Raw genomic sequence first — 26,477 nt, 5'->3', positions numbered from 1 at the left:
ACTTCCTGGTATAATTTTAGCACTGCATTTCTGACTCCTAAATTAGATACATGTTTGTTTGTGGCATGAAAACAAGAAGCTTATGTTTTGATTTGACAATTTTCGTGGTTTTACTGATTATTTTGCAGTGAGTATCATGTTATAGGTGTCCAGGGCTGGGCTGGAAAAGATTCTGACTTAGGTCTACTAGCAGCAGTATTTACTCAGAAGCTTGAAATTTTTTTATATTAGACAGGAATTACAGCAAATTGAAATAGCTGTCATTTAAATTAAGGTTGAGAGATGTAAATAATGAGTTTGCTCAAAAGTTACATGTGTTCTAACTCTCCAGTTATATGCCCAAATGTAATACAAATAAATTGCAAAAATACTGTGTACTAACATCTGTAAAAAGCAATGAATTTTTAATCCTCAGCATAAAAATTTTAATCCTCATCAGCTAAATACGAAGAAAAGAGCTGACCCACCTGCTGTACCTTCACTCAGTGCTATGTGAGGAAAGATGAAGTGGGTGAAAGCAGTGAAAGAAATCTTGCTGCAAGACCTAATCTTGAACTTTTCAGCCGGTAAACACTTCTTTTTTTGTCTGACGGCTTTGTGGTGGGCTGGAGGAAGCCTCCCTGTGCCTGGTGAACGGGCATGGCACCAGGAGGGGCTTCTGCTAAATGACGCTTCTTCGCCTTTGGTCAAGAAATGAATCCCTTTTAGTCCGTTTTTAACTTATCTCCGTTCATGTACATAATTATATTTAATGTTTATTGCCAAACTGATCATTTTCTATTAAAAGTATATTTGTTACCCCCTTCCTTGGCAGTTTGTCCTGGCTTGGGAGGAGGGTTGTGGTGCGCGGCGGACACTTTGTACCGGGAATCCCGCCTGGGCTCGGCAGCAGGGGCAGGGCTGAGGCCTTTTCCGGGGCAGCTGCCCGTTTTGGGGCGCTGCCCGTTTTGGGGCCCCGCTCTGGCGTTGCGCCCTCCGACCGCCAGGGGGTGCCGCAGGCGGGCGGCAGGCAGGAAGCGGGGGGCAGCAGCTTCCCGCCGCGCCTCTCGTCGTCCCGGGCGCAGGGGCGCGGAATGGCCGCCGCCGCCTAAGCGCAGAGACCGCGCCGCCGCCGCCGCCATGGGCCGGGAGTCCAGGTGAAGGCAGCGGGGACGCCTCCGCCACGGCCGGGCTGGCGCGCTCCGGGGCTCGCAGTTCTCTCGAGTGGCGGCGCGGTGCGGGTGGCTGCATGGGGGGAACAAAGGCGGCGGCGGGCCTTCCTGGGCGGCGGGCACGCTGAGGGCCGCGGCCGACCGCTACGGCAGGCCCCGGGGCCGGGCTCGGCGCGGGAGCGAGGATCGCGCTCTGCGGGCAGGGCTGGGCCGCTCGGGTTATGGGCCGGGCTTTAGGGCCCCGTCGGGCCGCGCGGCCGAGGTGCTCCCCCGGGAGCGCTGAGGCGCCGGCGTGGGTCATGGCCGCGCGCCTGGGCCCGGAGCGCGTTAGCACTCTGCGCCGGGCCGTGGGGTACCGGTGACGGGTTGCGGTGCGTGGCGTTGGGTCCGGAGTGCGCGGGATAATGAGCAGAACCTCCCCGAGCCTCTCTGAGCCCACTTGGCCTTTGCTAGCTTGTTCTAAAATAATAGTAATAGCATAATTAGCTGCGTAAGTTTTTTACCTGGATTAGACGTTTTCACTTGTTAAATTTATGCAGGATTACATCCCTTTTGTCCTCCTGTAGCTTGTGTAAATACCCGACTGCTTGCTGTAACCAACTCGGCGGTGGTGTGGTCGTGTACTTGGTGTGCTTCTGGCAGCCTGTGCTGCCAGGTGATTTGGAGCTGCTCACACCTATCGGGCTTTAAACCAGCTCCATAATTTGCAAGTGCTGTTGTGGCATATGTCTCTGTCTCCTAGTTTAATCTAACTGTTAGATTTTAACACTAAAACTGTGACACAATAGTCCCCACATGCACTTGTCCCTATGCTGTAATAGCTTCATAGAGCCATAACTGAGATTAATGCTGAGAGAGGCAGATGAGTTGAAGTTTTAACAGCTGCCTGGGGTTCAAAGTAGTGATTCAGTGAAGAGCTGGGTACTCCCATAGATACGTCTAAATTAGTTTCAAACTAGTTAGCACGGTACTTGTTGCCAACAGGACACCGTTAGAGAGTCAGGCTGCAAAATCTCCTGAGAACTGAACACCAAACTGCGACACTCAAGCTAGCAGGACTCCCTTTACCACAGTTCAGCTTCTCTTCTGATAATGACAAGGGTTTTTTGTGTTTGGGCTAAAACGAATGTAAAAAGTGGGTTTAAACTTGTATTAATTTTCGATTTTAATACCTGCAGAAAGTTGTAAAAGTGAAAAAATGGTAAGAGGGTGAGAGTGAATGGTGGGTGGAGATGAGTAGGGTGGGCTGCATGTGCTGGAGTTGATGTAAAGAAATGTTTATCAGACTAGGGCTTTTGAAACCTGAAATCGTATATTCAGCTTTATTGCACACTGTAGAGGAAAACTATGAAAAAAAATTTAGTTTTCTAAAATGAAAATATTGGAAAGGAGGGAAGTGTGGATCAGATCCCATGGCATTTTGTGACAGACATGGGAAAGAAATTAGAGTTATCTAATGCTGATGGATGTTCTTTGCATTCAGTTATACTGCTGCTAGGCAGAATATGAATATCATGCTGCTACTGTACTGTACTGATTCCAAATGATACCTAAATATACTAACATGCTGAAATAAACTATATTATTTTTAGTGCTGATACTGTTGTAATACAACCCTGTGTGGCAATGATGGAAGGGAAAGAAGGAGGAGGGGGGCTTGAGGTCTTGCCTTTTCTGCTTCTTCCTGCTTCCCAAGCCTGGCTACTAGACTGTCGGGAGAAAAGATCTGTGGGTCCTGGACCACAGGAAGGTGAACAAGGGAATTATTCTGGCAGAGTGACTGAAAATCAGGAATTGGAGGAAGAGGAGATGCTCACAGTCAAGGCCCCTCTGTGACCTGTACGCTCAGCTGAAGAGTTTCCTAGAGAATTCTAGACCTGCTCTCTTTCATAGTATGGATGGGATAAGAGAGTGTTAATAAGGGGAGAAGAAGAGACTCCTGTCTCTGTCACACACCCCTCAAACCTTGCTAACTTCTTAAAGCTTCTATTGCGCTGTTTGATGATGTTACGGAATTTCTTTTGATGTCAGCATTGTAAAGGCATTGACTGTTGCTGTGTCACATACGCTCAGGGTTTTATGCTTCTTTAATTGCAGTTTGACAGCTTTTCCATTGAGCAGAAATATCATTTACCTAGCTTACCTGGATAAAAACTACATATTGTATGAAAAGCAACAAAGAACAGTTTTATTTGTTCGACAAATTTTGAGATAGGAAAAGACGAAGACTCTTTGAAGCTATCTGTAATGCAAATCAGTGGGTTTCTAAACCAGAAATTGTTCTTGATGTTCTAGTGTTCTAATGATGTATTTATAGTAGTACTCTAAAAACAAAAATATGACCAAGTAATCCCTCTAATTCCAGCATTGTTAGGAGTATACATCTATTAATCAGTTTGGCAAAATGATTACAAATATTTAGAAGTTTTAAAGGTCCAAGAAATTAAGATAAAGAATTCTTTTGGGCCTGTCCACCTAAATATAACAAATACCCTTTAACTGCAAATTGTCGTTATGCTCATCATCTTTTTTCATGAATTTACGATGCAGGCATTATCGGAAGCGCTCTGCATCACGTGGACGGTCTGGTAGCCGTTCTAGAAGTCGTTCTCCATCTGACAAAAGGGGAAAACGTGGAGAAGACAGGCGCTCTAGAAGTAGAGATCGAGAACGTAGACGTGAAAGGTCACGCAGTAGGGACAAGAGAAGGTCTCGATCGCGTGACAGAAAGCGTCAAAGGTATGACTTATCAATTCCAATCCAAGTAGATAAAAATGCTTGTCATCTGAATATTGACATTCTTCCACTGTCGTTAGTAACTGTTGTTCATGATAGATCTTACTGTGCTTAACATTTTTGCTTATTAAATGGTTTCTAGCTGCTGGTGCTGGAGTTTGTAAGCTCTTAGTTGTTTTGATGATTGTTGGATTCCTTTTACAACCTGTTCCTCAGTAGCAGGCTAAAATTATACTATGATCATGTGCTAAATAAATACAAATTTGTTCTGTGGCAGACGTTCAAGAAGTAGAGAAAGGGAACGGAGCCGAGAGAGAAGAAGATCCCGGAGCCGAGAGAGGAGGCGCTCTAGAAGCAGAAGTAGAGGTAGACGGTCTCGATCCTCCAGTCCAAGCAAGAACAGGAAAACGGAAAACAGGTATTTGTGTTCTCTAATTACAGTCAATGTCATGGCAACAAAACATCGTGAAACGATCGGTAGCATGGAGGGAATCGTCAGGCAAACCTATGCAAAACTTTGGTTTGTAGAACACAGAGAATATTATGTGAGTGTATTGTTACCATCTTTTCCCATTGCTTAATATGTCTAACACAGTTTGTTGTGAGAACATTTCTATAAAAGAAAAAGATCCAAGTTGTGGCAGCTAGAAAAAGCAGTTAACTTTAAAGTCAAGACTGAATTTGATTCTGAAAGTTTTTTAGTGCTTCGTTGTTAACTCAGGTTCCGGCATCAGTTAGTAATGTTTTGTGTCCCAGCATGTATGCCCAAATTAATAAAGTACCGGTGCTTTCTAGAACAGGCATTACATTGAAGTATAACTTTCTTTAGACCTGTAGATCACTGGAGAGTTAAGTAAGTTTTGGTTACCAGATTTGCTCCAGTGCAGTGTTCTCAGTAATGCACTGTATCATTTTCTTTCTCGGATAAAGCACTTTATTTCTTTGGAAACGTACAGGGCTTTTAAAAAATGCGAGGAGGGTGGCAGCGCAGGCATCGTGGTGACATCTGTAACAGGAACTTGTGAACTGTTATAAGTGCCACTGATTGTACCTGAGCTAAATGTTTCATGCATTCTTCACACAAAAGGTGTTCTTTAGAACGTAAGCCAATAAAGTTTGGAGCCTGCTTTTTAAATTATATTTGTGCAGAAAAATAAAGTATGTAGTGTAACACTTCAGAGAAGCTCAAGAAGTCTGCTTTGGTAAAGCCACCACCTGTTCATCTGCTGTTTGTTGAGTTCTGTGGGTGTGTTTAGTGCTGCAGTCAGTATAGATTTGACAAATACTAGTCTTAGGGGTTTACAATTAAACAAACTGTCTAGTAAAGAGACTTAGTAAAAGAGTTCAAGCTTCACCTCTTTAGATGTTGACTTTAGAAATATGTAAAAAATTACAACAGGTCATGTTCTTTCAAATACATTTAAATGGAATTTTCAGATATAATTACAAACAGCATATAATCCTGTATAATCTATACTGTAAAATGAGCGGGAAATCTGTAAGTTGTAACAGCAGTTTGTATAAAGAATTAGCAGGTTGATGACAACTGTGAGAAGCTGGAATGACAGTCTTTTGGAATAAGTGTATGGTTTGTATTAGAATAGCCCAATGAAAAAGGTTTAATGAGATTTAATTGGCTAAAGTGAATTTTACATTTATTATCATGAGTTAGCACATGTTTGGTTTAGATGCATCTTTTTTTTTTTAATTGGAAGGAGTAAGGATAATAAAATCTGTGATAAAAGGGTTTTGCATTAAATGCAAGTCTGCACATTATGTTTGAGTTACATAAGTAGCTTTTCCGAGGGAGAGATGTTTTTATGTCTTTCAGCCAGTACGGTATGCTCAGGGGGAAGTTCAAACTTCCATGGCAAGATGCTAGATCACTTTACCTTTCTGTAGAAATTCAGCAAACAGGCAATTTTTAGTATCTCTTTTCTAACTGCTGCCTTCAAGGAGGTGGAAAATAAACTGCAGAACCACTAGAGTATCAATTGTAAGTGTTCTGGAAATGAAGCCTGCAACTTCCCCCTGTAAAGAAATGAAAAGAACAGAATCAAAGCATACAAATCGGTGGATTGCAATAGATTCTACATTTCTGGTAGTTAAAGGGAATATGTCCATGAAATGGAGAGATTCTCTGGGAGACAGTGTGCTTTGTAAGGTATTTGAAGACATAAACCTGTACAGGATGTTCATAATTTTGTTTTATCCAGCACATGTGTATCCTCCCCCTGAGAAAAGCTGTAATGTTCTAAGAAACCTTTGATCTTATCTTTCAGATCACGATCTAAAGAAAGGACAGAAGGTGTGGAAGTTTCCAAAGAAAAGAAAAAAGACAAAGACGACAAAGAAGAAGAGAAGGATAAAGATGCTACCACAAATACCGTGGCCACTGAGGTAGAAGCTTTTAACACTTATAAATTAAAAAAGATAGAATTTAAACCAAGAATTAAGTTAGCCATAGATTACTACATTAACAAAAGAAAAAGCCTGTTCTTAGAGCTGGACAAAATCCTCACTGAATGTGGGAGTATTCTCTTCAGTAACACAGACTCCTGTCATGGTATATGCTTCCAGTTCTTGGCATGAGAAACGTTCTTCTCAGTTCAAGATTTCAAACTGCTTAGACTGCAAACCACAGACAAGTGTGAAGGATCTCTCATTTTTCACATATTTGGTGTCAGCAGAGGAGCTGAAATTTTTTTTTGGCCTCGGGGCCCAAGCAGGAATCAAAGAACAAAGGGAGAGGGAGGCTCACTTTGCCTTGTTCCATGATATGAAAAGATACACCTAGGTGAATTATTCCCAAACTAGTGGTTTTAGCTAACTCTTGTAAACTAGCCCATTGTTACTAACCCTCCTTTGTTAATAGCAGCTGCACTGTCAGGGAGGGCTCCCCCAGGCATAAACCAATCACATTTTTTTGTACTAGAAGGACTTTTGGAAGTGGAGGATAGCATGATAATTCTTTAGTCTTTTATGGATCAATGGCTAAAATGAGTTGAAACTCACTGGTATGAATTACAATATTTTTTTTCTTGTAAATAATCAAAAGCTGAGTTCATCAAGGGATATTGTTTAATTCAGTATTATCTTAAAAATTATATAGCAGCTACTATAATGAAAAATAGTTAACTGCATTTTTTACTTAGAAAATATTATAGTTTATGTTAGCATTTACTTCTGTTGTGATAAGTATGTGGATGTCCAGTCCTATACTGCATGCTCGCACAAAAGTTACATTTGTTTCACAATTGATTTTGCCTGAAAAAGCATAGGCTGAAGTCACTGGCCATTCATTTTCATTATTTGGTTGTTTTTATCATAGAATTTTGATCAGAACAAACTAGAAGAAGAAATGAGAAAACGAAAAGAAAGAGTGGAGAAATGGAGGGAAGAACAACGCAAGAAGGCTATGGAAAACATAGGAGAACTGAAGAAAGAAATTGAAGAGATGAAACAGGGGAAAAAATGGAGTTTAGAAGATGATGATGGTATTTAACTTTTTATTTATAACAGTTAAAATACTTTTGGTTTTAGTAATATATATTATCTTTAAAGCATTTAATTACTTTTCAGAATGTGAACTATAAAATAACAAAGCCTAAATATGGTCATGGCTTCAAAGGGTTTAAGATACAATTGAGATTAACAAACTGGAGAGATTTGAATAAGGAAGAATGATAACTGGACTATAATTATTTGGGTAGACTAATTTAATACACATGAACACTTTTCTCTTTCCCTGCCTGTTTTATGCCCATCTTTCTTGCTTATATTAGATGATGAAGAGGAGACTGCAGAAGGAGAAAAAGAGGGCAGCGAGGTCGAAGATGAAGAGTTAGATCCTTTGGATGCTTATATGGAAGAAGTAAAGGAAGAGGTCAAGAAGTTCAATATGAGAAGTGTGAAAGGTGGAGGTGGGGGTGAAAAGGTAAAATCACTTACTAAGATTTATCTTTGTCTTTTGAGATAGCTTTGTGTTTTAATATCAGAACGGCTTTGGCCAAAAAAAGGGAGGAAAGTGCAAGAAAGCAAGAAGTAAGTTAGATGCACTTAATGCCTCTTTGCCTTAGCATTATTCTGATAAAATTTCACTGAAGGAAGTTGAAAAACCCCAGCATAATGCATTCAGAAGTACAAATATGCTATATATTTTATACAGTATGTTTATTGTTTTATATGATAGCGCAATAATTTTTCTTAACTGTTTTTGTAGAAATCTGGACCAACTGTTACCAAAGTAGTAACTGTGGTGACAACCAAAAAGGCAGCTGCAGAGTCAGAAAAGAAGAAAGGGGAGCTCATGGAGAATGACCAAGATGCAATGGAGGTAACGGAAGTGTCTTGTATTTCTACTATGAAAAGGCAACACGCCTCTTATAAGAGACATGAGAATGAGGATAGTCTCGGGATTTTTGGATTTTTCCGTTTCCTACGAAATAAACATTTAGTTATTTTATTTGCAGAACTATGGTCACAAGATTTTTTGATCTTACATATTTTCTTATTACTTGTACTATTTTTTTCAGAAATCTCCATCGCAGCTTTATTGTTCAGACGCAGTGTTAGACAGATGAGAACTGAATGAGTGCATCAGGTCGTTTGGCTTTGTAATTGTTCTGTAATGTGACTGGGCTGGTATATGTCACTTGTAGCATGTGTTCAGTTCATGTGTTCACGTTACTGCAATTGGGCAGGCAATCCTGGTGATCCTGTGTGCGAAGGACCCATGAGCTAGTATAGAGTGTTTATGCATGCAGCTGCTCAGTCTGCAGTCAGTCACAGGTATCTAATGTGAAAAAAATGGGGTTTGTGTGTTAACATGTCTGCTGAATTTCTTTATAAGTATAAATATATTAATTTCCAAAACATCTGTAAGTTACAGATTTCAAAACACTTCATAAGTCATTATGGGACAGCTCTTTCAGCACAAATGAGAGGTAGATGTTCTCATTTTACAGTTTAGGAAACAGTAGAAAGGAGTTTGGTTCTGGCTAGGGCTACAAAATGCTATGCCAAGTCATGTTTAGCAGACAGCTAAACAAAATTTATAAACATTTTCTTTTACACTGGCTGTAAACAACAAATGTGTTTTAGTAGAAGGAGGTGGTACAAGCAGATAAATGTCAGCTGCCCTGTCTGGATGTGGGTTCAATGAACTGGTAGATCTCCCTGTAGTCTTTACAGTATGCAGTTTTTTGCATGTTGAGCAGTGGCAGGTCAGGACAAGTATTGAATTTGAACAGAACAGTGCTCTGGGATTGTCGTAGAGCCATCTTGCTCAGTGGTTGGACCTGGACTTCTCAGAATTACTCCTCTGTGTCTAAACTGCTTTCGTAAAACGCTTTCAGGAGAATAGGAATATTGAATACTTAATGTGGTTGTGTGTGGTGGCGTAGGCCAGAATAGTTTTTAAGGGTATGGGTGTGTTGCTGTCGGAGAGGTCTTGGAGAGACAGCCTTGCCCAAGTCGTAGTCTAGATACCCTGCTAGCGCTGTAGCTCATCTAAGCTCTGTATCACTGCAGTTCCAGTGTTAGTAGTACTCAACTAGTTTAAAGCTGACTTGGGTGCATCTCTCGGAATTGTGACTGCAGTGGGACACAAATCAGTGGTGTGCTGTCTGGGTTTTTTTTCTTAGTATTTTCCTCTTACTATTTCTATTATATGGCAGTGATTCTGAAAGACAAGTCTGGTAGTTAGTGTTCATAAAGCCATGGAAGTGATATGGGACACAGTGAAAGTTAAGGTTTGGGAGAAACATTGAAAGAAATAGGTGAAAGAACAATTAGGACTCTTAAACTGAGAGCAGATTTTCAGTATCTGGTCTAATGGGGTAAAGAGTAACTGTTGCTTCTGAGTAAAGTTCCTTAATAAATGAAAAACCAGAGCCTCTCAGAAGGCCTAGTTCATACTAATTAGTGATGAATTAAATAATGAAAAATGAAAAATAATGAACTAATTAATTACTTTGTACTAATTTACACACAAATTATGATCTCTACAGTATTCATCAGAAGAGGAGGAAGTTGATCTTCAGACTGCTCTGACTGGCTATCAGACCAAGCAGAGAAAGCTGCTAGAACCAGTGGATCACGGAAAGATAGAATATGAACCTTTCAGGAAAAACTTCTATGTTGAAGTACCAGAACTAGCAAAAATGACTCAAGAAGGTAAGGACAAATACAACCAGAATACCTTGGGTACTATTAAAGAAAAGAGTGATGGATTTTGATGTGCAAAGAAACCACAAATTCTTTTGGAAAAAGAGCATTTGGAGCAATGTGGTATAGAAAAACACTGAATCAGTTAGATCACTGTTATTGATAACTTCATATAATTATCTATGAGGCTTTGATTGAAAAATTAACCTGAGTTCTTTCCACCTACCTCCTGTATTTATTTGTAACAAGCTAAAAGCTGTTTTTCTGATGGTGATAAAAAACAGTATTTCATGTTCAAGGACAGATCAAAAATATTTTGATCAAGGTAGTAGGGAAACATCAAGTTTGACTCTGTTGTAATGCAAACTCTGTTTCAGAGGTGAATGTGTACAGGCTGGAGTTGGAGGGAATTACAGTCAAGGGAAAAGGCTGCCCCAAACCAATAAAAACCTGGGTACAGTGTGGTATTTCCATGAAGATCCTCACTGCCCTCAAAAAGTAAGAAGGCGCTTTATGAACTATATCATGCTTGATTTTGTTCACTGTGTTCTATCATATGTTTATGAAAAAAACTTTTTCTTTGTTGCAGAATGCAACATGCCCGTGTTTGTAGATGTTACATATACAGTTATCAGAGCATTTATCGCTCAGTATTGAACTATTGCTATGAACTGTTCCTTCTGCCATTTGTATCACATTTTTGCTGCTCATTTTTATGCTGCAGTTTTTGAATGGCACTGATATGTATATGTAAACGTGAATATGAAAATTTTTTTCAGCATGATTCTGTGATTCCCATCTGCCAAACCCTATTTTGTTCTTAAAATATCTTTTTTTCCCTTTCTTTAAGACATGGCTATGAAAAGCCCACTCCCATTCAAACCCAGGCTATCCCAGCAATTATGAATGGACGTGACTTGATTGGCATCGCTAAAACAGGAAGCGGAAAAACTATTGCATTTCTGTTGCCCATGTTCAGACACATTATGGATCAGCGAGCGTTAGAAGAAGGAGAAGGTCCCATAGGTAAAAAGCTGCTATTTTCAGAATTGCTATTTAAATAAATAAAAACTGAAGCATACGGTTTAGAAGGTCTTCAGTTCCTCTCTTGGTTATAGGGAGCAATGCTTACTTACTAATGTCCATTAATGAATGGCTTTTTTTAAATTTAGTTAATGATCACCATGCTGTTTAACGTTGTTTGTGATCACTGTGCTATCTAATGTTGTTTCAAGAGCACTTGCATGTCCATGTATCTGGAAGGGAGACCTTACCCTTTGATTTTGAAACTTTGACTAGAGTTCTACCTACACTCATGCTGTCTTAACTCTTTTTCTTGAAATTACATTTTTAAAAATACCTATAAGTGAATTACCTTAAACATAATTACAAGTGATTTTTATTGTATAAATAATGACATCTCTTATACTACAATATATGATGAAAATGCTTTGCTTTTCAGCTGTCATTATGACACCTACTCGTGAGTTGGCTTTGCAGATTACCAAGGAGTGTAAGAAATTCTCAAAGACACTTGGGCTTCGAGTTGTCTGTGTTTATGGAGGAACAGGAATCAGTGAACAGGTAGGCAAAAGACATACCTTGTCAAATAGTTCTTGAACTTTATTAGTTAATGTTACTTTTGCAGTGAATTTAGTTTCTTTCTCTTTCCCATAAATCCAGGACGTTTGCAGCCTTCATTATGGATTTTCTCTGTACGAACAGTAGTGATGCGCAAGCTTAAACTTTTGCACATAACTTAGCCTTAAACATACTGATCTTCTTGGAAGTTCTCCAGTATGGTCCTTAAAATTATCAGACTGTTTCTTTTTTGTATGTACTGGGCATGGTAGTAATTAAACTGTTAGTGGGATGTGATAGTTTGAAAGTTATTGAGAAGCTGTATTTTTATGAGAGTTCCCCTCAAGGTAACAAAAGCCAGAAAATGTTGACTTTTGGTGTAAACATGCATTATCAAATATTACATGTTAGAGTAATTTAGAGATTAATTTCAAGGTTCTCCCTGCCCCCCCGCAGTTTGTGGAAACAATAGGACTTTGAATTTCTGTGACCGTCTGTGATAGAACGTGGTTTATTTAGTATCAGTTGTCCCTGATACAGCATGTGGCATTTCTTATAGACCCTTAACTGTATAGAAGTCATATCCCCATTATAACTATTTAAAGTGGTAATAACTTAGGTTGTCAGAGGTTACTCTTTTGGAAAGTAAAGTTTTCCAAAGACTTAAAGAAATTGCTAAGTAAAATCTTTACATAAACAATTCGTATGAGTAGAACAGCTGTATTACAGTGTGTGTTGTTTTCTTTTTTGCAAGGTGATATGTTTTAAAAAACAAAACCAAACCAAACAAAAAAAAACCCCACTCTAATAGTTTGTTTACTATGTTTAAAAATCAGATAGCTGAACTCAAAAGAGGTGCTGAAATTATTGTTTGTACACCTGGACGTATGATTGACATGTTAGCAGCTAACAATGGTGAGTAGAAAACCTTTTCCTATGGAGAATTTTTTATATTTGTTGTGTAATTCTAACAAATTCAAAAGATCATGTATTTTGATAAATGGTCTTATGGAATTTTCTTATATCTCTTCAGGCTGCACTATCTAACTATTGAGAATATATAGCACTAATAATAGGTTTAATCATATATTCGTTTGACTTTTTTGGGAGGACAGGAAATACTACATTCTTGAAGAGTTTCTGAGAATGTTTATCTTTGTTAAACGTAAAATGTGCTGGTCCAAATTTTTTAACTTCAAGTCATTTAGATAAAGGTTATATAACAGTTGCTTATTTTCTCTGCCCATTAATCCTTTATTGTTAGTGTAGCTCAGCAGTTCTCCACTTTCACTTAAGAGCGTCTGACTCTGCCTTTATCTGTCGTTTTAAAAAACGAACAGGCAAAGAAGCCCTCCCTAAATAACTGTTCAAAAGTAAAAGAACTGACCTTACATCAAATATTCAGATTGATTAAATTGAGCCACTGCAGCTTTAAGAGGTTTTGTCCTAGTGTAACCATTGCATGCTTATTAGATAAAGTTTTATTATTAAATTATTCCACATCAAAACCTCTACTAAACTGTTGACATTATTTAACTTCTGTGGAAAAAGTACCTTCAAGACATATAGAACTGGGCTTCCAAGACTTAAATCGTCAAAGGTAGGTACATTAATGCTGTTCCCAAGTAATTTTACAAAGTTATTATTTGGGGATGAAAGTGTTAAGTTGTTAAATAGATCTGTAGATTTTAAGAAATACTTATTTTGTTCCTTAAGTATGAATTCTATATCTTAAAAAAATGCAGCGCTAAATCACTCAAAAAATAATTTGAGGATTCAGCTACAATTTGTTGAAGCTGAAAGGACCAGATTCTACTGTAATTTGATAGGCACAAGTCTGAGTGATAGTTGTAGAAAATATGAAAAATCTGTTCCATTCTGAGAGCATTTGACAGTGTCACTCCACAGTTGTTTGGAACTGAATGTGTTCACATGTTTATATCGTTTGAGAATATGATTCTTAAATGCCCGAGTTAAATCCTTCTCATGAAAGGGAGTCTCTTAGCTATTTGTTTGGGAAGGGAGCTAATTATCCTGTCCATCATAATTTCAAAGTGTTCACAGATATACAACTTGCTTATTTTGTTTCCAGCTGTCCCAGAGTTTGGGGTGGTTCTTAATTTTAAATTTAGTAGTGTTACTGGGTAGGTTTTAATCTTTATATATTCATTTTTAAAAGACTGCCTGCTCTGTTTTGTGCATATTATTAGCAGTTAACTAGAATGAGTATGGTTATCCTCAAATAGTTATTTCTAGCTCCAAGGAAGCATTACAGACTATATGTATAAAAGGAATTTTTCTGAGGCTGCAGCAGTTAGCACTGGACTTTGCCTTCCACACATGCGCTGTAATCTCTAATATGTTTTTTTCTAGGTGGCGCTGTCAGATAATGGCTGATGTGGCTCCTTGCTTCATCTCAGTCTTAGTTTTATGATGTGTTTTGGCGAGGGCAGTTTTCTGAATTTTACAGGTTCTTCTGGCCCTATGATGGTATGCAAGAGAAGAGTTTGACAAAATAAAGGGCCTTGTACATACTTACACTTTTCCCAGAATGTATATGTGATTAAAACAAGAACATTAAAATTCACATTTAGTGAATTTTTTAAAAAAAATAATTAATGTCTTTGTTAGAAGATAGTGAGACTATATAACATTTTTAAAAAATATTTCCTGAGGGAAATTAGATTTCCATTTGATTTTGTTTCCCATGTGTTTTTTCCTCTCCTTTCACAGGTCGGGTGACAAATCTCCGTAGAGTCACATACGTTGTGCTTGATGAAGCAGACAGAATGTTTGACATGGGTTTTGAGCCTCAGGTAATTAATGACATGAGTGATATTGCCACAAGATGTTAGTTTCCACTTTTAAAGGATTTTGCAATGCTATGGTATTACGCTGCTAATGAGTGTTCAAAAAGATGTGCTACATGTGGACAACAGTTTAAACTGACTCTAATTTTTCTATTACCTTCACATGCTTGGTTTTCAATAAATTCTTACATAGCTTAGATTTTTCTCTATTTTTTTTGTTTTTTTTTTTTTTACACACTTGTTTTGGATACTTGTGGCCATGTTGTTGCCCTATGTAATCCCTTGATGCAGGTGTCATATTACTTACAAAGTCTTTGATGTTTTGTGGCAGTGTCATGCAGGAGACAGGAACAAGATGTTGGAAATGTTGGTGACAAATTACTTGCTGGCAACTTTGTACATCCAGGACTCTTTCAGTTGTCATCAGTCTGTATTGTCCTCCAAAACTAGGAAAATTCCCTTATTTCATCTCTTGACCTGCATGGGTTTCTGCTGCATGTCTTAAGACATCTGCTGGGCTGTTGTTGGGTTGCATATTGCCACTGAACTCCCTTTTGAATCCAGCAAGTTTTGGATCCAGCTGGATCCAATGCCAACACCTAGGTCCCAAGAGGAAATCTGTAAAGAAGTGTTCTGAGTCTGTGTAGTGCAGACACCACCTAACTTTAAAGACAACAGCTCTATGTGTGTATGAATTTCAATTACAGCACTTGAGTATTAACAAGGAACTTTCTCTTGAACCAGGTTATGCGCATTGTAGACAACGTCAGGCCTGATCGTCAGACTGTCATGTTCTCTGCTACTTTTCCCAGAGCTATGGAGGCATTAGCTCGGAGAATCCTAAGTAAACCTATAGAAGTGCAGGTTGGAGGCAGAAGTGTTGTCTGTTCTGATGTGGAGCAACATGTTGTGAGTATCCCCCTTCTGCCTCGTTTATCTTCTCATTTGCTTGCAAAAGATTATTTCCAGGAATATTGAATATAAACCAGTATACCCACAGAGCTTTTGTTTTTAGAAGTTTATTGACCTTACTAAACATGAACTTGGAATAAACTAACACCATAATCTGCAAATGCAATGTGATTGCTTTTTTTTTTTTTTTTTCAAATTTGGTTTTATATACCACTAAGCTGAACAGCAGTTTGCCACTAGCTGTGGAAACAGCCTGAAAAAGTCATCTCCTGCTACTGATTTTTATTTTTATGCACCCTCAATGGCTTAAGAGACAACTTGCACTCTTTCCATTTTGCTTTTATATGTCTTGTTCCAGATCGTCATAGAAGAGGAGAACAAGTTTTTGAAGTTACTGGAGCTACTGGGACACTATCAGGAGAAAGGATCGGTTATCATATTTGTAGATAAACAAGAACACGCTGATGGATTGTTGAAAGATTTAATGAGAGCTTCTTATCCTTGCTTGTCTCTTCATGGAGGTAATCTGCTATCTTAAGGATTTATATTAACAACTCTAAACTAGAATGTTGGTATTCAGTAGTTATAAAGAGAACTTAGTTCCTGTATAGTGCCATTTATTATTTCTTCCTAGGCAGGTCTTGCTTTATAATTGGGACAGATATTTGTCTCTTAATTTGAGAGAGACATGATAGTTCTCCATAATGACTCTTTATTTTTCCCTGTGAGATGTCATCAGATGCCAAATATTCTCTCTGTGCAACAGGCTTGTTACTGAGAGTTAACACCTCTCAGGGAATATTACTAACTACTTGCTATTGTAGAGTAGTAAATGCCATTGGAGGAGTATTGTATGATATTTTTATTTGAGATTCCACAATAATGGCAGCTGTTGTTTCACTTTTCTGCCATCAAGTAGTAATATAATGGAAGTAGTTTAGTAGCAAGAGGAGGAAATCTCTTTAGAATATTGTCTATCCCAGAGTATTTTAAAACTTTCTATATATAGTGCTCTTAAAAATACAGTAACCAATAAGTACAAAACCACTGTTCATTTAGTGCAACAATGAGAGAGGGAAAAATATTCTCGTTCTTCTGAGATTTCTATTGTCTTTAGAGAACAGACAAAGCCTCCAGATGAGGTCTGAAGTGAATATAAGAAGTCAAATAGAAAATCATATTAAAGAAACTTTTGAGGATCTTGGTATGGGAAAAGATCTTTTTGTAGTGGAAAAACGAAAAGTTTTGTTATTCTGGAGAACAGACTAAGATCTATTGTTCTGGCTGATGTATTTTGCCTGTAGAAGTGTGAATGTATTGAAATTTTATTTGCTTAGGCTTTTGGTTGTTCCAAGTTGGAGGGTGTTTTGACCTGTGTACAAATTCTTTTGGCTCAAAGCAGAGCTTTATAATTAACTGTTTTGATTGGTTTCTTGCAGGTATTGATCAGTACGACAGGGACAGCATAATTAATGATTTCAAGAATGGAATTTGTAAACTTCTAGTGGCCACATCTGTAGCAGCAAGGGGCTTGGATGTAAAACAGTTGATGCTGGTGGTCAATTATAGCTGTCCTAACCATTATGAAGATTATGTTCACCGAGCAGGCCGAACTGGACGAGCTGGCAATAAAGTATGTATAATCAGTTGCCTGGTTTGGTTATTACTAAAAGTTCTTCCTTATTTACTGCTTGATCAAGCTGTTCCCAAGGAATAGCTACAGAAGGAGTAGTTTACTTTATTGATGGGAAGAAGGTTTTCCTCTAGAGTGCATCTAAAGTTTTTGAGTGGTTGTGTGTAAAATATATTCTGAATTTTAGCACTCTGAAAGTTGGAACTTACATGTTCTTCTGATTGTATGAATGTTCTTTTAAATCTCATTTGTGGCTGAAAGTTTGGGTGTTTTTCACTGTTGGAAATGTGCCCTGCTAAATTTATAAGGTTTTATTTTCCAAACTTTTAACCATGACAGGATTGAAGGACTTCAGTTCTGCTGTCTGTGGCCTCTGTATCAGCTTCCTGGGAAATCATATTATTCATTGTATATTCCTGCTAAAACAAGTTTATGCATGAATATTGTGGTTACTCTTATTGACCAGAACAACAGCATATGTGCAAGGGTGCTTCAGTAAATTTAGAGATAAAGTGTCTTTAAAGTTTTTTCTTTATTATCTTTTAAATTAATTTTGACCAGGGGTATGCATATACATTCATTACTGAAGATCAGGCACGGTATGCTGGTGATATCATTAAGGCTTTGGAATTGTCCGGGAATCCAATTCCTACTGATTTGGAGAAGCTCTGGGCTGAATTCAAAGACCAACAGAAGGCTGTAAGTAATTCTTTCTTCTGTAGTGGGCTTTCGTCTGGGTTTAACGCATATGCACGTGGGTCCACTTGTACAGTATACACACATGAGTCATCTCGCTGACTTCATTGAGAACACATATGTACGCTTAGGTAAGCGTATAAGTGTTTTAAAGATTGGATGTTGAATGTTATTTACAGGACTGTTCTTGAGAATTTAAATACTGTCATCTGGTATGTGATAGAGAAATGCCTAGGGGCACTTTGGCTTTTGTCAAAATTCACATAAAAGATAATGAAGTTCTTTCACAGAATTTGTGTTGTTATTTCTAGAGCTCTCGCCGTCAGAGGATCTTGCTCATGCTGAGAAGAGTGACTTTGGAGCTTTTCCGATATAAAAACTGGAGGGGTTTTTTTTACTGCTTTTGAAAAGCATTTAACAGAAATTTTCAATAGTGTATTGTTTCTGTCTGCTGAATTAACATAGCTTTTTTATTATACTTCATTGTAAAATACAGTTTGTAAATTTGAAGAGCTTTCTAAATATGCTAGGATTTGCTTTTTAAAATAACTAACTTCAAAATTATTTATATGATTTTATTTTTTTTATGACTATCAAAGTTGGGACTTTTAAACTTCTAAGTATGAAAAATACACGTTTTTGTCTTCAGGAGGGAAAGCTGATTAAAAAAAGCAGTGGATTCTCTGGCAAAGGTTTTAAATTTGATGAAACGGAACAGGCTTTGGCTAATGAAAGAAAGAAGCTACAAAAAGCAGCTCTTGGCTTGCAAGATTCAGATGATGAGGATACAGCTGTTGATGTAAGCACCTGAAAATAAGATTTAATCCAATATATTTGTTTTTTCCCCCCAGTAGGTTACATAACACATTGCAGAACACATGGATTTTTGTTACTCCATGTCCTATGCTACTGACTTAATTAGTTAAATTCTATGAGTAGATCCGTACATATTCTTTGATATAAGAGATATACAGCTATGAAGGTCAAGATCTCTGAAGATTTTTAAAGTCTCTTTCTGTCTTACTGGTATTTTATACTTAATATATGTAGTTATGTACATGTCCCAGAAATTCTTTTCTTTGTAATAGTAATCTTTCCTAAGTGAAATAGAACGATTGCCCTCAATTAGAAACATTCTTTTACTTGCAGTGTTTTAAAGAAATTCATCAGTAGGCTTTTCTATTTCTGAATCCTTATTAGATTCCTTTCTCAATATTTGTTAGACTCCTTTTTGTGACCTTGGAAGTGAACACTCTGTTGAAAGTTTTTCCTAATGATGGGTCATCTGTTCCTTTTGTTGAGTTGTAGTTCTGGGCAAGCTTCTAATGTTTATATGAGATTTACTTCTTTAAAAGTATGTAAACTCAATACACCTTAGTGTTTTCTTTAGGATGATAAGATTATCTAACGGTAAATGCAGTGATCTAATAATTGTTGTTTTCTTTAGATTGATGAACAAATTGAAAGCATGTTCAATTCAAAGAAAAGAGTAAAAGACATGGCAGCACCAGGAACATCAAATGCTCCTACACCGTCAGCTGGGAATGCAGAAAAATTGGAAATTGCTAAAAGATTGGCTTTGAGAATCAATGCCCAGAAGAATCTTGGAGCAGAGGCACAAGTATTGGTCCCTTTCCACTTTAAGGTCAGGCTCTTTACTGAGCAATTTTTTTTCTTCTTCTTTTTTTAATAAAGGTTGTTCAATTCTTTGTGCTGTGACTGCTATTTATTTAATGTTTCTGCACACTAATAACATACTGCATTATTTAGCTCGTTTGTGCTGGGCTCACTCAGGTATAAGTTGCAGAATTTGTAATTGAGCTAATATGATAATAAGATCTAATACAGAACTGGAAATGCTTTGTCTGCCCTGGCAAAGAGTTAATTCATTACTGATAAAATTACACAATTAGGTTTTGTCAGCTCTAGCAGAGTTGCAGAACATCTTTCTCTGCTGAAGCATGTGATACATGATCCCTTTGGATTTAGGTTAATGTGGTCGGGAATGTCCAAAGGTATTTTGAGCTGAAGATACAAAAGACCAGTAAGATCTTTTCTATACAGGTGTTAGGGGAGTTACTGAGAGGAAGGAAAGAAGAGAAACAGAAGTTTGGAGAATGTATTTGTTATGTGGACAACTACATTACATAGAAAGCTTTAATGAAACCCTTGTTGGTTTATATAGGACTTCTTTCGGCTACCTTGTTCTCAACATGGACCTATTTTTTTTACAGGATGTGATGCAGCAGGCTACAAATGCTATCCTGAGAGGAGGCACAATTCAAGCTCCTACTGTATCTGCCAAGACCATTGCAGAGCAACTGGCTGAAAAAATCAATGCTAAGCTCAATTATGTACCCATAGAGAAGCAGGAGGAAGAGAAACAGGATGGAGGACAAAATGAATCCTTTAAGAGATATGAAGAAGAATTAGAGATCAATGACTTCCCACAGGCAAGTAACCATTTTGCTATAACCACGTGTAAATGATCATTATTTAACAAAGGCTATCTTCAAATGTTCAGACTATGATTATACCAATAAAATATTTTGTCTATATTTCTTATCATACCTAATTGAAATTACGATATTATCTGTGATTACTTCTCAGCTTATAGATACACAGTGCTTTGGACACATTCCAGAGAATATCAGAAAAACAAGTATTCCTTACCATACAAAAATGTTTTCAGTCTCTGCCACTGACTTCACTCATATCCAAATCTTTGACACTGTCCAGCATTTTATTTCAAAGGCCATACTACTAAGACTTACACTGCTCTCTGCTTTTTTTATTGAGTATTTTTGCCATTCAGAATATTGCTGCTCTAGTGTACCTCATTTTAAAGATTTCTGTTCCACAGTATCAAGCACAAATTCCTTGTATTTATCTTTGAGGTTCTGCGCAGGTTTGCCTTATTTTATCAAGTTGTTGTGTTATTAGTTTGTTTCCCTTCCTTCTCAGAAATCCTCTTACTTCTTATCCTAAGCAGTTTCTCACTCATAGAACATGTTCTAGATTTTATAATTTTGCTAAGGCTCCTTCTAACCCTTTAAGGATACACTTGCTAGGTGCAAAGCATTGCCTGGTCATAATGGCTAGAAAAGTAACTGTTCTGTTGTCTGCGTGCGTGTGTCTGCAAATAAATAAATTGTAGATCTTTAGATTTTTTTTGTAGAGCTGCACTAGAAAAAATAGCTCTCTTCTGATCTTCTTTTTGTTCTTCAATATTTTGTAATATCTTCTCTGAAACACTGATGCATATATAGCAGTTCTTCAGTGAGAATCATCACTGCTCATTATGTCCCTAGAAAATCTCTATAAGGGAGAGGGACTCATCTTGTACTGTACACATGTATAATACTGAACACAGTGCAGATCTGAGATGGCAGAGATAAAGTAAGATAAAATGATCACCTAAAGCAAGAATGACAGGTGACTCTGTAAGTACTACACAACCACACAACACCACCACATGTAATGGTTGGACTTGATGATCTTAAAGGTCTTTTCCAACCTTAACTATTCTGTGATTCTGTGATATGCATAGGGTAGCCTTCCTGATTATGGGTGCAGTCATATCTGAGAGTCAGATTAATGCCGATACTGTACCTCTTGTAGAAAGAATATGTAACAGGCAAAGTTTTGATCCAGAGACATACAACTTGCTGTTCGAAGCTGTCTTCCAAAGTTAGCTTCTGGAAAAGCAGTGGTTTAAGGTAGGATACATGGCGTCTTTGCTCAGCGTACCAGAACTGAGAAACCCAACAGGGACTGGAGGGGATCATTCTTCCTGTAAGAAATAAGTTTGCCTTCAAGCCACAGCAGTGAGAGCTTCTCGAGTCTTGTCCTAAGTCCTCTAACTTTGAATGCCAGAGCTCACCATGACAAAAAAATTGTCTCAATCTACAAGTAACACAACAATCTACCAGATACTTTCTAGTAATTTCGTTGTCTAAATTAATGGGATGTGTTTATCATAATGAAGTCTTTTTGAGGTTATTGTAGAGATTTGGGACAATTGTTACAGGGTTCTGGAAAACAACGGGCAATGTTTATTCGTTTGGCTTTATTTATGGAGATTTTAAGGTTTACTTATTTTTGTCTTTAATCAATGAACTGTGTAGAAATAAATAGCATTTATTTTGTTAAAGGGAAGTGCTTGCAGCCATTAACGGTATATGTTTGCCCTGGAAGTCTATTCTGCTAAATAATATACTTGAGTGCTGCTTCAGGAAATCACAAGAAAAGATTACAAGTTTTAAACTTTCGGTGTAGCAAAATGGAAGGTCTTTAGAGTTCTTTCTTCAGTAGTACTATGCATCCATTCTCTTTTCTCCTCCTTTTGTAACTTTATCTTGCTGACACAACAGGCAGATTATTTTTTAAATATACTAGCGTAAAAATAACTGGCTAAAATTTCAATCTACATCTTTGAAGTAGAATGCCATGACTGATTTTTGCAGTGCAGTGTTCTTTTTGTCTAAAATGTCAACTAACCTTTGGAGTGCCATTTTGTGTGATGCCTTTGTCCTTATTTCTCCTTATCCTTTACCTTGCAGACTGCCAGATGGAAAGTTACCTCCAAAGAAGCGCTACAGAGAATCAGTGAATATTCTGAAGCTGCTATTACAATCAGAGGAACTTATTTCCCTCCAGGCAAAGAACCCAAGGAAGGAGAACGAAAGATTTATTTGGCTATAGAAAGTACGTGTTCTTCTTACAAATGTTCCAGTGAAACTTTCGACTCTAGTTTTTTAATTAGACATGGAATCTCTATAGTCATAGTGTCTGGACGCTCAGTTAGACACCCTGTAGTTACTTTGCAAATTAAGATAATTACTAAAGAAACACTTGTTTGTCTTAATACACTTTGTCAAATGATCCATGAGGATTACAGAGATGCTTCTCCTGAAAAGACCGACCTGCCACAGAACAACAGCAAACATGTATGGAATCAGTTTGGTGGAGAGGGAAAGAAAAGAGGGAAAAAAAAATCAGAATGAGCACAAAGATGTCTGTGCTAGTGAGAAATACGGAAGAAAATGGAATTATGTGGGTTTGGGCTGTTAAAGGTATAAGAAATTACAGCAACTACTACAACAATAACTTTGCAAACCTCATGATGGTTGAGTAGAGTTTTTTGCAAAGAAACCTCTAACCCTAGGTATTTCTTAATAGTGTAATTTATCTTCCTTAAAACGGAACACAGTCTAGCTGTGGTAATCTGTACAATGCTGGAGTGTTCTTCAGCAAATAGTTGAGGATATTCAGCAAGTTCTACAGTGTTTCTGAAAATAGCCAGCAGTGTCTATTATGCAGGCGTCACATACAGAAGGTGTTTAAGATGGTAATGTTTTTCTATCTTCAGGTGCCAATGAACTGGCTGTACAGAAAGCAAAGGCAGAAATCACACGACTTATAAAAGAGGAGCTCATCAGATTGGTGAGTGAAATATCCAGAATGCAGAGAGAAAGTGCCTTAATTTATGCTTTATGAGATTGATTTCTTCAGCTGTTGACACTGCATACATTTTTATTAATATCAGGGAGTGGAGCCTATAGATCTCAAAAACAGTTTCATTGAACAGCCTAGAAAATATATTACTGTGTTTAATCAGCCAGACATACGACTATTATCCAGCCAGCAGATGGAGATAACACGTTAACAGAGCTTTTTGACTGAAGTCCCCTTGAAGACTTAGGTCCAAATAAATTTCCAAATTTCAGCACCATCAGGAAGCGGGGAGGAGAATTACTCCCCTCATTTTAATACTTTATGTCTGTTGAGAGATTTGTTTTGCCATAGCTTTACAGCGTAGCCAGCTAATAATCAGCTCTGCTCAACATACTCAGTTTTCAAATAAGATATTGTCTTAAGAAATCATAATTTGAGTTCTCTGGTTGAAGAAACCTCGGCTTTCTCTAGAATAGCCTTCAGTGATACTACATGAGACTTGACAGTGTCTTTGGCTTTTTCTCTTAAGCAGCCTTTCAAATCAGCAGTCAATTCCAGTGGTCTGGCTGAGCCATTATTGATAGTTTTGTTTCTTTTTTAAAATTGTTGACCTCCCCATAAAAATGTTTTCCAAAGGAAGGAGATTGCTAAAGAACTGCTTATTCACATGTAATATGGATTTATTGTTAGTGGGGTTTCATTGCAATTCATTTATCCGTTTTCACTTTTAACTGTGATTATTCTCTCCTTTATTTGCAGCAAAATTCATACCAGCCAACCAACAAAGGAAGATACAAAGTTCTATGAGTATTTGGGGTTATCTGTCTGCCAGTGGCTGGTGCGTGAAACTTTGTGGCTTCTGTTGTTTTTGCTGTTTACACTGCTTATTGTAAATTAAGATTTTTTTTTTTTTTTTTTTTGTCTTGCGGACATTTTTTTAACAGAAAATTGATACTTGCTGAAACATCTTAATTCTCTCCACTAAAGTTATCAGTCTTAAAGCAGACCAGTTTTGGCGGAGCATGATGTAATTTAAAAGTGCAGTTTATATACTTTTCATCATAAAGAATATAAAATAAAATAGACTTTAATTTTCCTGACAGACTATACTGTTAAGTAAATTAAACAATGTTGGGATTTGTGTTGGAAGTTGTTAGAATGTACCTGCTTCATATTGTGGGGATGTTTCACACCATATCAGTTTCCACTGGAAAAATGATAAAACACCAAAATAAAGGCAGGATTTTCTCCTGATCCATAGCATCTCTCTGGCTGGTTCCACATACATTTCATTCCCTGTACAAATGCCCCCGCCTAAGGTCAGAGAGTCTTGCAGTGATCAGAGTAGAGAATTTTATCCAGAAATACCTGAGGTCTAGTTTTAAGATCTTCTTATCCTTTTCGCATCCCATTTTGTCTTTGTCATCCAGGTAATAGAATAATGTTTGAGGGTTTTTGTAAAGTGAAATGTTTTGTAGTATGAAAACAGTTTTCCTGGGTTTTTTCTAAACATCAGATTTTTAGGAGTTGATTTTTTTTCCTCATTCTCTGACATAAGAATGAAAGCCTGTTTAGTTTAAAAAGAAATTCTCAGAAAAAGAGAGAAACCTCTTTTATAATGAAGTATGACTTTGTCACTTTTTTATAGTGTTCTTATGTATACATTTAATGTGATTTTTTTTCCCCCCAGGATTGTCATCTTTATTATTGTTAGGACATGGCTTTAATTAAAAATGAATAATGATATTTATGAGTGAATTCCACAAATACTATCATTGCAGTCAATAAGCTGCTGGGACAGGCAAGACCTTTCTTTTTGAGGTCTCATCCCCATAACCATTAGTATTCATGGTGGACACGTACTACTCTTCAGCATTTAACTTTCCTTTCTACTTACCTGGAGCCTAAGTGGTAGCAATTTGAATCGTCTCATTCTAGCAGCTGCAAGACTTTGAAGATGATGACTTTCAAAAGAACTTTTGTAGAAAGCTTTTCTTACCTGACACATTGAGGAGAAATGTGCCATTTTAAAACAGCTGTGTATATATTCCTTTAACCCTCGTGAAGACAAATCATACAACCTGCATCATGGCTGTATAAATTCACAACTTCTATTTCCCAGCTTCAGGTAATTTAAATGACTCTTTCTGTTTGCATACAACTGTCTGTTACTCTAATGTCAGTGTTCCTTATTTGCAATACAGGAAAGGAACATAACAGCATACATTTAGGTAAGAACACCCAATACTTGCCAATATTAATACTTTGACTAGAACAAAGAGAAGCAGCACACACAATAATACTTCTCAAAATTTAAAGCAGAAATGTCAAAACTAAAGCCCTATGGCTCCCTTTAAACATCATCAGGTTTCCTTCTGTTAAGAACTGGGTTTTGATATGTTTCATACAGCTTATTTGTTGAATTGTCTGACTTTTGACAGTGTGTGTCGTGTGTGTGTCCCCCTCCCGAAAAGGAACAGATTTTGATGTATTTAATGCAGAGCACTTTCAAGTTTGGACAGTCTGACACTTCTTTAAAGATCTTGTTTCAAAATGTTCATATATATGTTGGTATCTCCTAAAAAAGGCATGTTGGATGCATTTTTGTGATTTCCAGCTTTGCACTGTTGGATTTCGGAGATGCAACACTGTATAATCTTTAACTTCCTGGGGTTTTTAAATGCAATGTCAATATTCCTATGTTTTTTAAATTCCAGCAAAAATAAAAATAATTTCGATGTATATTTTTCAGAAACTGTCTTTCTAAATAGCTCATCTGTTTTCTGCATTTATATTGCTTCTGGGTTTTTTTCCTATGACAGTTAACCTGGTACTTTTTGGAGTAGGGTGATGTGTACAGTTAACTAGTGCTTATGAAATGCATATAAGGGAGAGGAGAAGAAATCCTCAAATTAACAAATACACAAGGAAAAAAAGTAGAAACAAGGTGAGAATAAAAGTTGGGAGAAGACACAATTAAGTAATGAGAAATGTTTTATTTAGTTCTTGCCAAGTGTGACCATGGATACAGACAAGTTCTTTATAAACACCACAGTTTGGCTGCATTCCAGGGAATCTTCCCTGCACAGATTCCTGTCAGCAGTTGTTGGCAAAGCACAGGGATGCTGTATTTATTTTTAATTTTTTTTTTAATACACATAAGCAGAGCTTGTTCTGTTATCTGCCCTAGGTGATACGCCGCCAGCTTTCTAGGTTGCCTTATGCTTTCAGTTCTTGAGTAAACAGTGGCATTTTGGGTCGGTAAGTGATACAGGTATTTGATAACTGGATCATGAATGAGTTTTTGCTGGTGTTCCCCAGAGAATCACGCCT

At 37.5% G+C, this 26,477-nt stretch overlaps 1 protein-coding gene across 1 annotated transcript; it reads left to right on the top strand.

The window, feature by feature from the left end:
• Window positions 1–1,119: 1,119 nt before the first annotated feature.
• DDX46 (DEAD-box helicase 46) lies at window positions 1,120–25,031 on the top strand (the record flags this gene model as incomplete). Its single annotated transcript, XM_082005949.1, has 23 exons — window positions 1,120–1,136; window positions 3,702–3,890; window positions 4,165–4,305; window positions 6,170–6,287; window positions 7,219–7,384; window positions 7,673–7,824; window positions 8,110–8,223; window positions 9,899–10,064; window positions 10,433–10,553; window positions 10,906–11,081; window positions 11,518–11,639; window positions 12,473–12,551; window positions 14,370–14,452; window positions 15,191–15,355; window positions 15,717–15,879; window positions 16,798–16,991; window positions 17,553–17,690; window positions 18,337–18,486; window positions 19,135–19,332; window positions 19,922–20,140; window positions 22,250–22,394; window positions 23,059–23,132; window positions 23,904–25,031. The coding sequence occupies 23 exons, from the start codon at window positions 1,120–1,122 to the stop codon at window positions 23,949–23,951; spliced, it is 3,138 nt and encodes a 1,045-aa protein (XP_081862075.1). The 3' UTR covers window positions 23,952–25,031.
• Window positions 25,032–26,477: the final 1,446 nt, after the last annotated feature.

This window comes from Phaethon aethereus (assembly GCF_964289735.1).
Source record: "Phaethon aethereus genome assembly, chromosome: 14".
NCBI lineage: Eukaryota > Metazoa > Chordata > Aves > Phaethontiformes > Phaethontidae > Phaethon > Phaethon aethereus.
Note: the sequence above shows the minus strand (reverse complement) of the source record. Positions and strands in the feature narration are given on the sequence as shown.